Source organism: Musa acuminata, chromosome BXJ3-10 (assembly GCF_036884655.1).
Source record: "Musa acuminata AAA Group cultivar baxijiao chromosome BXJ3-10, Cavendish_Baxijiao_AAA, whole genome shotgun sequence".
Taxonomy (NCBI): Eukaryota; Viridiplantae; Streptophyta; class Magnoliopsida; order Zingiberales; family Musaceae; genus Musa; species Musa acuminata.
In genome coordinates, this window is record NC_088358.1 from 30,301,880 (window position 1) to 30,318,030 (window position 16,151).

The 16,151-nt window shown below is 42.6% G+C and overlaps 2 protein-coding genes across 7 annotated transcripts; both read right to left on the bottom strand.

Annotated features, from left to right (window-relative positions):
* Positions 1–3,924: 3,924 nt before the first annotated feature.
* LOC135650586 (protein indeterminate-domain 7-like) lies at positions 3,925–7,230 on the bottom strand. Of its 2 annotated transcripts, none has more exons than XM_065170065.1 (3): positions 6,012–7,230; positions 5,500–5,896; positions 3,925–5,152 (listed from the first exon to the last, which is right to left on the bottom strand). In XM_065170065.1, the coding sequence occupies exons 1-3, from the start codon at positions 6,205–6,207 to the stop codon at positions 4,108–4,110; spliced, it is 1,638 nt and encodes a 545-aa protein (XP_065026137.1). In that variant the 5' UTR covers positions 6,208–7,230; the 3' UTR covers positions 3,925–4,107. The 2 variants fall into 2 exon arrangements, with proteins under 2 accessions (XP_065026137.1, XP_065026138.1); XM_065170066.1 differs by having other exon boundaries at positions 6,054–7,210.
* A 1,443-nt stretch (positions 7,231–8,673) lies between these two features.
* On the bottom strand, positions 8,674–14,565 carry LOC135584649 (probable phospholipid-transporting ATPase 4). 5 transcript variants are annotated; one of them, XM_065170913.1, is made up of 11 exons: positions 14,337–14,565; positions 11,850–14,171; positions 11,636–11,746; positions 11,158–11,434; positions 10,996–11,084; positions 10,809–10,896; positions 10,493–10,702; positions 10,266–10,391; positions 10,036–10,134; positions 9,769–9,960; positions 8,674–9,532 (listed from the first exon to the last, which is right to left on the bottom strand). In XM_065170913.1, the coding sequence occupies exons 2-11, from the start codon at positions 13,664–13,666 to the stop codon at positions 8,870–8,872; spliced, it is 3,672 nt and encodes a 1,223-aa protein (XP_065026985.1). In that variant the 5' UTR covers positions 13,667–14,171; positions 14,337–14,565; the 3' UTR covers positions 8,674–8,869. The 5 variants fall into 5 exon arrangements, with proteins under 5 accessions (XP_065026985.1, XP_065026983.1, XP_065026984.1 ...); XM_065170911.1 differs by having other exon boundaries at positions 11,850–14,192; XM_065170912.1 differs by having other exon boundaries at positions 14,259–14,565.
* Between the last annotated feature and the right edge of the window lie 1,586 nt (positions 14,566–16,151).

The following is a 16,151-nucleotide window of genomic DNA, read 5'->3' on the forward strand; positions in this document are numbered from 1 at the left end:
TTCTTGAATAAGGACGTGATATGCTTTTGCTACCTACCATCGTTCACCCCCGATTGCGCCCATCTCCTCAACCGTTCCTGCCTCCAACGATGCGGTTGGCACACCGGCGTGCAAGCCACATTTGCGTGGGTAACTGTATCACGAGTGCCTATCTTTTCTTTTATTATTAAGCTCGGGGCTTCGCCACCGTCCCCGATCCGTTTTAGAGGGGCGATGAGATAAATCATGCGCATTTGTTTTCAATATATGTATAAAAAAATATATAGGACGAATTCCGGAAAATAAGTCTTGGAATTTTTTTTTCTCCCCAAAGGCATAAGTTCTCTTTTCATTTTTATATCGAGGTTTTTTTCATGTATTTTTTTTTTATCTTTTATAATATTATTCTTGACTAGTCCAGTTCAGGATCGGTTCTGATTTTTGCTCTCCAAAATAATTTTCTGATTTTTTTTTTATTTTTTTGTATGATGATAGATATATTTTTAATGTTATTAATTTGGTTTGGTTTAATTCATTGGTCCGGTTCTTAATGCTTTTAACCGGACCAAAAAGAACCGGGTGTAAAAAGACGGCAGGGAAAATAAAGGAGTGATAGAGATAAAATAAAAGTAAAAAATAGCTAAACCCAACCTTTTTTGTTTTTCCGATAACTCGTCCAAATGTATAGACATATATATTATTTATATTAATGTAATCGCCAGCGTTAAAAATGGTTAGAGGAATAGAGCTACCTGTTATAAGATTGAATCAGTAATTAATTTTAATTAATTACTTCTTCTCGATGATGATGGATGAGTTAATTACTAATTATCAACAACCTCTCACATTATATATTTCTTTGGTATCGTTTATTGAAGTTGACGAAAGTTTAAGCAAAATTAATCCGGACGAATTTGTGAATTCTCCCAACGAATTTTTCTTAGTTTCAGTCTAATCATTCAATAAGATCGCCAGTACGGCTGATCGCTGGACCGATGCATGAGATCATTCGTCACATCCGAGTGTGATGGTGGTCATGATGTTCCAAAGGAATTTGCGTGCTCTACGAGACGAAGAAATCTATCAGATTCGTCATTTAAAACCTTTGTGAAAAGCATGGAGTTTGGCACCTTTCTGAAGCCTATGCCTATGGAGGACCCTCGTTCCATTATATGAATGCCTGGGACTGGTAATTTGTGTCGTTTTCTCCATTGCTTTAATTTCTCAACTATAAATCATTATTTTACTATGAAATTTGTGGGCAAAATGTCGTCGAATCATCCCATCTCAAGATTACTTATCAGTATCGATGAATTATGCATGTTCAATAAAACATTCTCCTTTTGACAGGTTTTGTAATTTCAATAAATTTTTTTCAATTACTTATCTGAATTTGCCCTTTCATTTGATGCACAGTGGCCTTTCATTTGCTGGGAAAATCTTACATTTACTGGTTTGCGAAATTACGGTAATATATTTATTTGTTTTCCTATCTACTTTTGTCGTTAAAATCAAGATTCGTGTTTGCTGAGGCTACTGTTCTCGATCAAAGGACACTTGTCCGTGGATTTATGCTACTATCAACACTGTCGATGGTGAGGTACTGATGGCTCATTGGTGGGGAGCGTGGACTGTTTCCACCGGATGAATCCACAGCAAAGCCAGCTCATCGATGCATTAAAATCCGTGTAGAGCAGAAGCAGTGGCAGCAACCTTTTGCATGGGCTCCTGTCTTCCCCGTCCCACATGCACTGTTACGTGATAGACCCTACTCAAGGTCATGGCCGCCTCAGCTGACGCCGGCTCTCTTCTCTTACGTGCCCTCCACGGAGAGCCAACTCACGCGTGGAGCCACTGTGGACGAATGACTACGAAATCCCCACTCTTCTGTTTATGGCTTCATCTTTATATTCAAGCGGAAAACTTCGTCTTCCCCAGCGAATCAACTAGGTAAGTCATGGTCAACCCCATCCAATTAAATGTCACATGCAGGACATAGACATCATGCCATGCAATGATTCCCTACGCGCCTTACGTCGACCAGCAACTGGTCCAAAACCTAACGCCAAGTCCAGTGCTTCGAAAGCATACGGAGACGCAATGATAGTCCTTTCGGCCTACACTATACAATCGCCTTTTCCTGTTACTAAAGTCATGCAGAGAGAGGCCTCGTGTCAACCACTGCTTCTACGTTACAAGTCTAAAAATTCGAATACTCGTACAACAGCTTTTCAACAAAAGAGAATGAACTCACAAGAAAGCAAGAAATGTGTGCCTGTGTGTGTGAGGGCGAGAGATCTATATATATATATATAGAGAGAGAGAAAGTGGAAAATGGGGTCGAAACAGTGCTGCTTCGCCACCTCGTGATAGCTGCTACTGCCGGTGCTGCTGCACTTCGCGCCTCGGCATCCTAAATAACGACACCATGGCCACCACCACCCACGCACGGGTCGAGGTGACAAGCTCGCAAAATAAAAGATATATAGAAACCTGCGCCTCATAGCGTAAGAGATTCCTTGGCGTCGTTTAATTCCCTTACAGCTCTTGGTGAAACTCCGTGGTTCCTTTCGCCCTCCCTCGATGCATGTGTCTTAACAGTGCGCTTGCATGCGTGCCCGCCTCTGCATGCTTTGACCAAGAAGTGCTCTCGTCTTTGTCTCCGGGGCCGTTGACAAATATAAAGAAACGTTCTATATATATACATATATATGAATATACATAAACTTTTAGCCTCCGGAATACGTCCGGCCATTTATGATGGAAATCTCGATCTCCACCTCATGAATCGTCTTTGTTATCTTACACGATGACAAGCAAGGAGCTAAAATCGCATCTCACATAACAACTCGATGGAGAGAAGCTGAAACAGCGGTGGCAGGTTGGTGAAAAGTGGTGGAGAGGGGGGAGGAAGAAAGATGGTTTAGTCGTTTTGGATTAAACTTGTTCGCAGTTCCCTCACGATCTGAGATGATTCTTGTCCTTTTGGAGTTGAATAGTAAATGTGAATGAGGCGAAACAGTTCCACGGTAAATAAAAATGTAAGGAGTTTACACGAAAAAGGAAAAACCCTAAAATAAAGGCAGAAAGTAAAGTGTATGGCATGCCGAAAGGTGAAGGACATTGTCCTCGAAAGGAGCCTGTAGGAATGGTCATTTGTCTTTCACACTTATTGCAACCTATCTCTGTCCCTCTCCAACTGTGCACGCGATGTGCACTGCTTTGATCCAAGGATCACGTCCTGTGTCTTGCCGTTGTTGCTTGTGTTTGGCGTTGCAAGTTTTACTTGGAGCTCCGACGAGGAGCGGCAGAATTTTAGGTGGATTAATTTGTCTCTCAAAATAAATAACTACACAAGTAAAACCAGTATGTTATCACCTTAAATATGATTCAAGAAGAAAACAAATTAAAGATTAATTAATATTTGCACAATATAGTTGTGGGATATCAAGGCATGCATGCTTGTTATTGTAGGTAACCGAAAGAAAAATATGAGAGACGATTTGTCATTCGACATCAAAGTAATATTATTAATTCGTGAGTACTTTGGATTATTAACGATCACCTCTCGGATTACCGACATCATTTCCAGGTGCTGTAAAATTTATTTTTCCATGACCATAACATCATATCAAACGCATATTCTGATGATTCATTTATCACATGCATGTTTCTCAGCGCTGCACTGCATGAAATAAATGATAGGAACAAAAATAGTCGGAACACAAAACCAAAGAAAAATGAAAAGGTACCTTTACCCATTCTTCAATTGACTTTTCACTCTTAGATAAACTTTCTAGTCAATTGTGCGTGTGCGTGTGCGTGTGTGTGTATATATATATGTATATATATATATATGTATATATATATATATGTATATATATATGTATATATATATGTATATATGTATATATATATATATATGTATATATAACATTTTTTCAGTTGGAGGAGAATTCTAATTATTTCAAAAGGAGTACATAACAGAGATTATTACAGAGCTAAAGGTCGACACTTGGATATGACACAACAAATTAAGAGAGGCAGTGCAATTCTAATCTTAGGAGAATTGACCACAGATATTGACAGAAGGCGGAGACTGGATGAACAATATATAGAATTACCATACTACATTTCCGGGAGTAGCTGTCCGTGGCATGGCTTCTTGCTTTGTCGGTGCTGCTCATAGGAGGAGGAGCCCAAGCAAGGATCAAACGCTGTCAAGTCGAGTATGTCCCTTTCGGGAAAGGGTTTCAGTCCCAAGAAGTCTCTGGTCATCCCATCGTTCCCACCGCTGCCACCACCTCCTTCCTCAACCATTCCGTGGCTTCTTGCAAAGCCCCCCATGCTGTTATTACTTGCTTCCCCCTTTGATTCCAGCATCCCCCTGAATGCATCTTCGAAAGGCCCATCGAAACCTGGAGTCGAGGAGAGAGAGGGCGTAACCATGTCGTGAAGAAGGAGAGGAGGCGATTCTGGCCCAAAGCCACCAATTACACCGCCTCCCCTCCCTCCACTAGCATCACCATCGCCGGAACAATTACCCATTTCTTGGTGCGAAGACAGGCCTAAAGCAAAGCTGGCAGTGTTGTTGGGCGGAACAGCAGAACTCGTAGCGTGAGCTGCTATCAGACCTAGGTGTTTAGGTCTACTCATGGTTGCACCCATCTCGGCTGCTTTCTGGAGTAATGCCGTAGCTGACATGTGAGGAGACGAGGCCGAGGCTTGGAAGGCTGGAGGAATAGGAGGCCGGTGAACTTGGGGGTTCCCACGTGAGCACTCCTGTTGCAACCTTACGGAGTAGACAGAAGAAGAAGAAGAAGAAGAAGGGAAGTCCAAGTGGTTCAGGGAGGTGGCTATGGGTCCCTGGCAAGTTAGCCATGGCGGGATATTCGATCTCATGTCGAACTGTCGAGGCTGGTGTTCTCTTTCCGGTGAGAGCTCCCCTTGCATCCCATGGCCGCTGACGATGCTGGTGTTGGCCTCATTGGCTCTCATCATGTCAGGGAACTGGCTCCGGAGTATGGTTGGTTGGACTTGGACGGTGGAGGTCTCACAGGAAGCTGTAGGTTGTGAGAATAGGTGATTGGCAAACGGGCTTGCTGCCATAGCCCTCGCACTTTCTTCCGCCAATGCGTCACAAAAGGCTCTGTGTGTGATAAAGCTATCCCTCCTGCGATCAGCAGCCAACATGAGAACACAGAAGAACAAACTTACACGGAGACCGGACAGCAATAACTAAGAAAGGCACTAAACTTCCATCAGGAAACACAGGAGAGGAAAAAAGATGAACGATGAAAACAACATAAAGCCAAGGGTTATATGCATTATGATTTCTGAGTCTCTCTCTCTCTCTCTCTCTCTCTCTCTCTCTCTCTCTCTCTTCTTTGAGACTCGCATAAATGGCAGATGGGTTTCGGGCAGTGTTATTTTAATGGAGCCTAGTTCGGATAACATTCTTCGTCTATTCTGATGCTAATATCGTCTGGAATTGGATAATCGAATGAGTGGTGGTGCTACCTCGAGAATAGCGTGCCACAATCGCATCTGTATTCCCTGGTGCCGCAGATTTTGGAGTGGGCTTTCCAGTCGGATTGAACAGCATACTTCTTGGAACACTTGTAGCACTTCCACTTCTTCTCTCCATGCTTCCTGCTGAAGTGCTTCTTGATCCCAGTAAGGTCGCCGAGTGCCCTTGAAGGGTCATGATGCACACACGTCGCCTCTGGGCATACGTAAACCTTCTTCCTCACCTCCTTGCTGCTTCTTTGCTTCAGCTTCCATGGGAGGTTGTGGCCCCTCCGGTGGAGCTGCAGGTTCTGGTCTCTCTGGAATCCCTTGTTGCAGATCTCGCACGCAAACCTATTGGTCGCCATCAGCGTCTTGGGGGACAATGCTATCACCTCGGCATCCGGGTCTAATCAAGGTGCACGAGACCAGAATTAACGAAACAAGTAAAAGACGATCTCCTCAGGACAACACAAGTATTGAGCAGACAACAGCAAAGATCAGAAGAAAGCATAGCAAGAAACCATAATTTGGAAGAGAAGGCGATGCTGATCTGAATGCAAAACCTGGATTTCCCGGCAGGTTCCTCTTTTTCTTTGGTGGATTTGGGTTTGGGGAGGCGAAGGTAGACTGGTGGTTGGAAGAGACGCTTGCTTCCCCGGAGGCAGAGGTAAGATTCGACATGTTCTCATCCACCAGTTGGTGTTGGTGTATTAGCATCCCTTCGATCGTCTCCCAAGATGCTGTACAGTGCGTTGGTTTGTTCTGGAACGAGAGGAAACGATCAGAGGCTAGCTAGGGCTGATGACACAGCACCGATCAGTCCGAAGAAAGCGAGCAGATCTATAGATGCGTAGCACATCTGCAAAAAGAAAGCACTGAGGATGGCGAAGCTATGGTAAAAGAGACATCATCACTCCATGTCCTGACACGCATCTGCAAGGGATATCCCACAAAAACATACACACAAAAAAACAGGTGGTCCTGATGCAACAACACATCTCTGGGATTTTTGTGTGCAGGAAAACCTGGATACTGAGGAAGATTTCAGATCCTTGAGATCGAAACCAGGAAAATAAAAACAAGGGAGCAATTCAAGTGGAAAGGATAAGAACAAGATGTCACCTGCAAAGGACTATACAGAATTGCTTGTCAAGAGAAAGACAAAGCCACAAAAACCTAGTAAAAATTTTGAGGTAAATCCAAAAGCTAACCGATACACAAAATTGAAAAAGACGGACAAACGCCGTGGGAAGAAGAAAAGGAAAGCAGTCCTCCAGAGAGAGAGAGAGAGAGAGAGAGAGAGAGAGAGAGATCTATCGCAGATGATGAGATGAGGCCTGAGGGAAGGCAGCGAATGTGCAACCCTTGAACACCCACAACATGGAGCCAACCCTGACGTCCTACTCCCTGTCTTTTCCTTTGCTCCTACGCATATCTACAAATTCCTTCCACCTATTTAATCTCGTGTGCGCAGTAAAAGCAGTGGTCTTTTATCATCTCGCCTCTGCGGTGATCAGCGTGTGCACAGTAGCATGGGAAGAATATTGCAGTGAGTGTGAGTCACTCGTCTGGTGGAGTCTCAGTACTGCTCATCTTTTCATCTGCATTACACACAGATCAAAGTGGTAGGCCACAAACCCCCCATACGTTGTATTGGACAAGATTCCTTGGTGATTTGGTTTCGGTGTCTCCACGAACGTACCGGCTTTTGGGTGGGTATTAGATTAGTGCCAATATCTCTGTCCTCAAAAGGGAAAAAGCGAGAAGAAAGGCGAGTATGATTTCAGAAGAATGATGGGCGATTGATTTATTATTTGTCACTGCGAAAGGGTTGCGAGGAGTGTGGGAAAGAAAGCAAGTCATGCACCAGCTTTTTATACTATGCCTCTAGAATGATTGGAGCATTGATTGGAATTTACACTGCCATGCCTCATGTCTTTTCTACCCTTCTCCTCATCCCCCTGCAACCCATCATTTATTATATTATTTCTGTGCCTTTTTCTTTTCTTTTTTGCTCAATGCAAATAAATTGATATTTCAAAGTTTCCTCTGAAAGAAAGAAGAAAGAGAATTGTCGATGTCAATCAAACACCTAAACGAATAAATCGTATGGAACGACGATGCGACAGAAATGTCGTTGCCTTGTAATCGAAGGGAAGAATAAAGTAATTTTACGTGTTCTTTTGTCATTATCTGCCACCTTCTTGTTGGATTTCCTATAATTTAACGCCATAATATGCCTGGCAATTTGCGATCACAGCTCATCCGAATCCTTTGGCGAATACGGTACACAATAAAACTCCATAATATATACGATCGACCTATTGATGTTCATGCAGGAAAGAACCAACTTAGTACTGTTTCTTGGGAAGAAGCTTCTCGGAATCCAAAGACGAAATTTCTTTTGAGTGTGTGATGAGATGTGCAGTGAAAGAGAAGTAGCACTTGAAATTAATGTACAATGTATATACAATGATAATAATAATAATGTATTACAATGTTTTGGATCCTTTTTATAGATTTAAGTATCAAATTATAATCGTATCAAATCAAATGTATAGTATATTTCCTCCTAAGAAAGTAATAATTCTGATTCGATTTGAAAATTAATCTTTCATGATATTCTCGATCGATAAACTTGATAAATCTTCAACCAACAATCAAGAACTAATCATATATATATATATATATATATATATCATTGAATAAATGTTGTCACATGACAACTTATTATATATGCAAAACATTTTTAAATTTATTTTATTAATAAATCAACTAAACTTGTTGCCTTAAATATGCATATCCACAAGTCTTAATGAACAGACATCCAATGACATCCAAGTGTCGTTCAACTAACGCACGCCTATGTTTCTCAATCAAATTCTTCATCCTCAGCAGGGATGCACAAGGTACAACAGGCTCACAATCTCAGGGATGCACAAGGCACACAACCAGTCCAAGACACAAAGCACACACCCACATCAGCAGTTGTATCAAGATGAATTAGCTCGCAAACCAATTGATTTGATAATTTTCTCCATTTCACACACATACCATGCATACCACAACCAAACAAATCAGCACATAGGAGCTTATTAACTCGGGGACACAGTCACTTCCATATGACAAAGCAAATGTAAGTGCATTACAAGGAAACACTTTAAAAAAAATGAAATGCTTCACTGAGGACAAGAAATGTATGTATATACTTCGATTATTTCCATGGCGCTTTGAGTCAAAAATGTTTATTTATGATACAGATGATAGCCTATGAATCATTCTTGAAGAACAACAACAGATGAATTAGTGAAGAAGAAAAATCAAGAACCAAAAAAATTACATAGCAGAAGAAAGTCCACTGGCTAGGGCTTTAAACATCTTATGACTGAGCTTGGACATTCACTGATGAGACTTTCCTCTGAAACTTTTCTCTTAGCTGTCTGATCTTGGCGTCCACTCTTGCTGTAAAACCAATTTTGGTCTTCTGCCTTGCTTTGGACCTCTCCCTCTTCCACATATGCTGGTCCTCCACATCCTTCTTATAGTATTTGATCTCTTGAATCACATGATGATCAAGTGGATTTAAGGCTCTCTGGAAGGAGATATGTGCCAGATAAGGAATGTTGCAGGCAAGAGTCACTAAAAGTGTTGCAGCCCAATATACAGGAGCAGGGCCGAGGGCTTCCAAGAGTATCTGGTAGGCATTTCCAGATATCAACGGCGAGGATATTCCATAAGCGACCAGAAAGAGGTACCATGTGGCCACACTGCCCCAGACAAAGAGGTGCTGGATCCATGTTAAGTGGCTCATTGTTAAGGCAATTTGCAAGTTCACAGCCCAAATAATGCAGGTGAACATGGTTGTTCCAACAGCAGCCATGTCTGCCGTCTGACCCTCAGTGCGAAATGCCTGATTGTAGAAAATGTGGATGTTTAGGAAATATATGACAAGGGATGAGTAGAGACCATTGCCCATCCAACCAAAAATCCTATACCAATCGAAGAAAAGATTCCTCGGCCCTTGCTGGTATAATGCTGGGAACTGCAGATGAAACAGTCATGACAATGAAGGTTTGAAATTGAAAGTGAATTTGCATAACTAGAAATTATGATAATTGTCCTGAAAGAATGTAACAGGAGGCATAATATGGATTACATATGATAAATTGCTTGTGAAAAAGAGCAACAAATATTTTGGATATCAGAAACTTATGGATCTGAATGGAGGTCTCACAAAGAACACACTGCCACTTATACACTGCTGTATGACAAGCATACCTGTAAGCATACTTCAGAAGAAACATCTTGTTCGAAGACTCCCAACGATATCACGGGTAATGAGGTTAGAATGACATTGAATAGTAGCATATACCAGTCATCATACACCGACTGCCCAGAGAAGCCAGTATATGCCTCAAAATAGAAAATCGTGAGGCCAAAGGCTATGTTTTTGTAGAAGAAATAACAGACCTGAATGCAGTAGTGAAATTGATTCAGATAATGACATGAATGCAAAGATGTCGTGAAATTGTTACCAACACTCACCATCTGTGCTATCCTCTTATAGCACCAGTGGCCATGGACAACAAGGAGCCGTTCAAGGAAACGGAACTGGGAAATGGAGAAATCACTAGCCATCACAGCCTGCAGAAGTTCAATAATTACGAGCATGTTAGCAACTTATGTCTGCTCCCATCTGCCTTAGATGATTCTGAATTCCTATGGAAGAGTAGGCATTTAAGGTGCAGAAGGCATCCTGATATAACACAACAAACCTGCATGCCCTCTACCCCACTAATTCCAACACCAACATCTGCCTCCTGAATCATGCCCACATCATTAGCACCATCGCCAACCGCCAAAGTAGTCTTACCTGTTCCTTCTTTCACCAACCGAGTCACCTAAACCAAGAATAAGCATCACTAACTAAAACTAATATTTTCATTTAACATTACTCTTTGATTATTATGAAAGAAAAAACATGTAAAATATTAAATACTACCAATGCTTTCTGTTTTGGGGAGACCCGGCAGCATATGACGGAAGAACAATCAACTGCTAGACTCAAAAATTGATTCTTCAAGTCATCCTCCAGAGCATATGTTAAAGTTTTACCATCAATTATCAAAGCAAATGCTGCATTAGGATCTTTCTCTAGCTTGATCATTTGAGAGGCATTAGTTATTTGCGTCAAGATATTCTCCTTTGCAACCTGAGCAGTTATTAAACACAAACACAAAGATGCATGAAATCAACATATAGCAGCGAACCAGACTCAGTGCAGTAATTGGAAAGATATGGTTGGTGAAATCATGAACCTTTTTTGTGTCTTGTGACAATATGCCAGTGCTCTCGATGGATAAACAAATGTGTCTCATGCCTTGTCTCAATAAACTGCAAGCAAACCTGCAATCGATATTGGAGCTTTATTGGAGGCCTGGGAAAGATATTGACACCATTTCTAGCGATCGTTTTCTTTATATGTGAGTTACTAGAGACACATACCCTATATTTATTGCAGTCTCCATCTTATCACCTGTAAGAACCCAGATCTTGAGACCAGCTTGTGCTAACTTATCTATGCATTGAGAAACCTGTTAAGAGAGAGTATGGTCAAAGAGCATAAAGAAGCAAAAGTTGGTAGTAAAAGTAAATAACAACGCATACGCCTTTTTGTAATTTGTCTTCTACGGCAGTTGCACCAACAAGAATCAAATCCCTCTCGATCATGTCAGAGACTTGCTCAAGCTCTGTTTCTCTGTCAGGTCCAATTGTAGTTTTTGCTTTAAGAAACTTGGTGTTCCAATCAGAATACTCTGATTCCCCAAGTACCCTGTAAGCCAGTGCCATAGTCCGCAAGCCTGCTTCCCCATATTCATTTAGATGTTTAATTGTCTCTCTCTCATATATTCTGCCGTTTTTTGATAGTTTATCCAAAATGATGCTGCTCGGTATGAAAAATAAAGAAAGGTTTCTTTAGGCACTGAAGCTATGAACTCCTATAGATATAAACTTGATAAAATGGGTCTTATGTGCACTATGATATGCATGACATGATTTTAAGATAAATGAACTTAAAACAATAGGTAAGATATCCCAAACGTCAAAAGTAGTTGATGACATTACAAGAGTTATTTGATTTTACCTGTCAGCACCTTTGCATAAAAGAAGAATCTGCCCAGTCTCATCACGCACGATAACCGACATTCTCTTCCTTTTGCTGTTGAACTCCAAGAGATTCAGAACCTTGAACTCCCTAAAAGAAAAAAAGACAAAAAAAGAGGGGGAAAACTCACTGAAAAACATTGCAAGAATCGACGATCATTAGACTGATCAAACCATTAAGATTCAGCTCTAACCTTTCTAGAGGATCCTCAAAAGGAGAATATCTCTCTCTGATGAAGACACTTGATTGAGTCCTCTTACAGAACTCAAACCCAAATTCTCTGGCTGCAATAAGAAATGCTCCTTCATCCGGTGATTCCGCTTCATATGTGAAACCACCAGTTTTTTCATTTGGCTCAGGTATCGCAGCATGACAGAGAGCAAGTGTCCTGAAGAACAAAAGAATGGTACCTGCATTAGGTTCTTTTTTCCAATTTCCATGCGTAAGGCGATCATCCTCAAAGCTGAAACTCTTTTTTGCAGGCTTTTGTGGCTTCTCGACCATGCAAGCATTCCCATTTTCAAATTCAATTTCTGATGAGACAAAACGACCCCCGCTATCCTCCCAAAAATCTTGAGTGCTGCTATGCTGCTCAGATGTGCCTGATGCTTCTGATGCAAAATGCTTCACAGCGGCAATTTCAACTTCACTAGAACCAACACCATATGAAACACCAGCAATTGAACACTTCAAAAAATCCATTTCGTTGCAAGTTAAGGTGCCAGTTTTATCTGACAATATCGTATCAACTTGCCCAAGCTCCTCATTCAAATTTGATGTCCGTGCTTGTGCTGGATTCCCTGTCTCCCCATCGCACATGTGAAGATCTTGGTTTATGAATGTTGCTTGCAAGACTTTGACAACCTCAATTGAAACATAAAGTGAAATGGGTATCAGGTATCCATAAAGAATAAGAGCAGTGACAAGATGGAAGAAACCAGATAAAGTAGGATTTGAGGCATTGTAGATGTATGAAGTCTCATCAGGGTGCAAATACCACCAGTGTGGCATCCCAAACTTTGTCATCACAGCATAGCCTATCGAGCTGATTAATGAAATCAATACGAGAAAGGTAAAAAGAATGTATATAATCTTATCCATCTTCTTCTCAATTCGACTTCTCTTAGATGGTGACTGGGTAGCATTCTGCATGACTTTGTTGTCATGACCAGTGAAGATAACCACTCCGTATACATATGTAGTATTCCTAAGCTTTGAATCTCTAAGTAGAATCTGACTTGGGTCAAGTGCATAAACCTGCTGTTCATACTCAAAGTTACCTATGAAACTGTAGAGATTAGGGTTCGGGTCCTCACATCGAATGGTGGCTGTGAAGTTCCTGAAAGCTACATCATCATCCAGTGTTAAAGTTACCTCCAAAGATCTCTTGACCTTCAAATTCGTTTCTCCATCCAAATTCATAGTCTCAACATAGCATATGCCATCCTCATAACTCGAGGACAACAGAAGCAAGTCAGCAGGGAAGAACTGATCTTTCTCCACCTTCACAATGTCCCCAACACGAATCTTCTGCCAATGTTTATAACCAAAGCACCCCTCTCCCTTATGGACGCTAACCTTACGGCTATTAACCTTCACATCCTGCATGAACCTCTGCCAATCTTCCAGTGCCTCCTTAGCCATACTTAGTCCAACAACAAATGCGAGAGGGGCAATCATGCTCATAGCGGAGAACGGAGCCACAGGGGTGAGGGAGAGGGAAGCGGCAAGAAGAAAGTATAGATTGGCGACACGGCGGAATTGCTCAAAGATGGCTTTCGGGAGGAAAGTAATGATGTTGTACTTGGTGGTGCTGACAAAGTTGGTGGGGTAATTGAGGGGCTTCTTGCGGTGTAATCCGGGCTGGTTGCAATGGACGATGCGGGAGTATCCGGGACCTTGGAGGGTATGCGGTTGCTCGTCGTCTAACAACACAGTGGGGCGGGTGCATGCAAAAGTGTAGAGCTTGCTCCATCGGAGCCGCTCCTGACTACCTCCTCCTCGTGCCATCTGTTCCTGGTTAGCTCAAATCAAACACCACTGTTCCTCATCATTTGGAATTGGATCTTTTTTCTCAAACTATTTCCCACAAGAACGAGCAGTGATTCACTTTGCAAAGTGATTGAGGAAATCAATAACAAGCACTTCAATATTGTACCGACGGGATGCAGAGATTCATCTGAAATTTCTCGGTAAAGAAGGCATTCATTATGGATATAGAAGATGACCAATGGCGGATATAATGAGCCAAATGCTTTCGATACAATGGCAAACACAGGAAGGCTTCCAGGAACGCCGACGTAGTGCAAAACTAATTCTGGGCTCAATGATTAGGGGAAAAAAGAGGGAAAATAACCAAACCTTGCAGCTCGAATTTAAATTTTTTGATCTGAAGACAGGGGATTCCGCAGAAATTCCTAAGAATTAACTCCCCATCCGTAGGTTGGGTCGGGTCATAGCACTTCCGACGGAAACAGATCGAGATCTCAGGCAGAAGAGATACAAAAGGCTTCCGCTCCGCATCAAGAGTTTCCCACTGAACCCAGATAACAACGCAAAGAAAAGAGCAAGCAGTAGAGAAAGGGCAAAAGGGTTCACGAACCAAATCAATACCACAACGAACGGAACCGATAAAAAATATCCGGATTCAGCTCCGGCGGAAAGGGAGAGGAAACCGCACCAGGAATGGAGCGCCAGACTCCGGAAACGAAAGACTCGAGGAGAAGGACCGTTCGCCAAGGAATCTGCCCCAGGGTCTAACAATGAGAATAGGGACACGAAGGTAGAGATCGGAGTCGAGCGAGGGTTCCTCCCGCACACCCTCAGAGCGCACCACCGCCGACGCCAAGGGCTAGAGAGTTGACGGCCTCGCTGATCGCGGTTAATTCTTGGCTTTTCTCTGCATTTTTTTTTTTTATCGTGCATATAAAACAAATAAAATGAGATATCGTGAGGAGGAGGCCCCCTAATTTTAAAGTTTTATTGCGAATCCGACTGACGGGGCGAGGAGATAATTACGCGGTGGGTGAGCTGGATCTCGCGAGGCGCCTTTCCGAGCCCAGACATGATCCAGCCCCGGTGGCCTCGCATTTCAATTCGCCGAGCCAGGTGTTTCCGTGTCAGCGGACACTTAATCGTGACGATGTTTTGAGGCAAGTATCCGATCCGACTTCATGTGGGAGTCAAAGACTGGTCCACCGCCGGTGCGAAGGGAACCGGATCCTCTGCGGGTACGGAAGCCCCGTCCTCATTCCCCATGCGTACTCCACGTCCATCTGGCTTTGGTGCTTTGTGATGCACGTGCAATCTCATTTACCTGGTGAGGCTTATAAAAAGCTTATCGAAGAATCTATGATTTCTTCTTGCCGTGTTCGCTTCCTCGCTTCATCCGAAGACGATAAATAAATGTACTTGCACCAAATTCTTGGCCAATGGTCTCTTCCCATCAGAATGTTTCTGAAGGATGGCAGGTCGAGGAAAACATAGTACGATAAATAATGATTACGCAGCTCCCACATGGCAACATTCTAATTGTGTGTTCGAATCCAAAGTAGCAACGAGTTACCTGCTGGCTTAGGCCTTGGCAATGTTACGTCGGAGGGAGGGAGGCTTTGTTTACTTCGAGTTAAAGGCGAAAAAGGGAGGCTGTGTGAATAGATTACCTCGATCGGGTTGGTGTGGAATCAAATCAGCAATACCAGTCATGGACCATATGAAATGACATCCCAACCTTGTCCATTATGATGCCGTCATGTCCACTCGCTACCTCCCTCGCCATATTGCTTTTGCCGTCTACGATAAATACGAGCGAATGCCATTCCGCTGCAAGTAATCGCACGAAGGTGACGGTCCTCGTTAATTTGTATTACTTGCTATGATGACGAGATTGCTATTCCAGCATACGACTCGGAAATAAATACATACTGTCACAGATGCATTGAGATGAGTGCGTCAGAAGAAAAAGAACAGAGAAGAAGGAACTCATGGCTCGAGTGATTTCCAATATACCTGTACGCCTTTTGCAAGCATGGCTGTTGCTTTCGAACCTCGGCCGCCCGTGCCTTTTTGTTGTTTACGGATTCCCCCGGTAGATCTTTTGAACAGTGGAAAGGGTTGCAGAAGCAACGGGAAGACTGAAACCATGCATGCACATCGGGTGCGTGTCTTGTGTACCGAAATGACTGTGGAAACTAAAGCTCCAGTCTCGGCTTGCTTAGGTCTCGGAAAGTGAATGGTCCTACCGGGCGACATCATCATTACGAGCTTGAACATTGGGTGTCCAAGAGCATCAATGCAGACAAAGTTGGCTGAAGTCTTCCTGTCGTACTCTTCATGAGTGAAGTCAGATTCCCGCGCCACTTTAATCCCCACGAGAAAGAAGCATCTCTTTCTAAGAGGAGACAAAAGGAACCATGAGATCAAACTACACAGGATAGACTAGGCATTTAGTGCGAGTCGCATTTGCTTGTGACATATTTAAATGCTGTACTGTGAT

Coding starts and splice junctions, on each gene's coding strand:
- LOC135650586 (XM_065170065.1), bottom strand. CDS start 6,207: ATGCTAATACACCAACACCAACTGGTGGATGAGAACATGTCGAATCTT. Junction 5,897..6,011: donor GCCTTCTCTTCCAAATTATG/GTTTCTTGCTAT, acceptor CACCTTGATTAG/ACCCGGATGCCGAGGTGATA. Junction 5,153..5,499: donor TGTGGCACGCTATTCTCGAG/GTAGCACCACCA, acceptor TGCTGATCGCAG/GAGGGATAGCTTTATCACAC.
- LOC135584649 (XM_065170913.1), bottom strand. CDS start 13,666: ATGGCACGAGGAGGAGGTAGTCAGGAGCGGCTCCGATGGAGCAAGCTC. Junction 11,747..11,849: donor TTTGAGGATCCTCTAGAAAG/GTTAGAGCTGAA, acceptor TTTTTCTTTTAG/GGAGTTCAAGGTTCTGAATC. Junction 9,961..10,035: donor ATAAGAGGATAGCACAGATG/GTGAGTGTTGGT, acceptor TACTGCATTCAG/GTCTGTTATTTCTTCTACAA.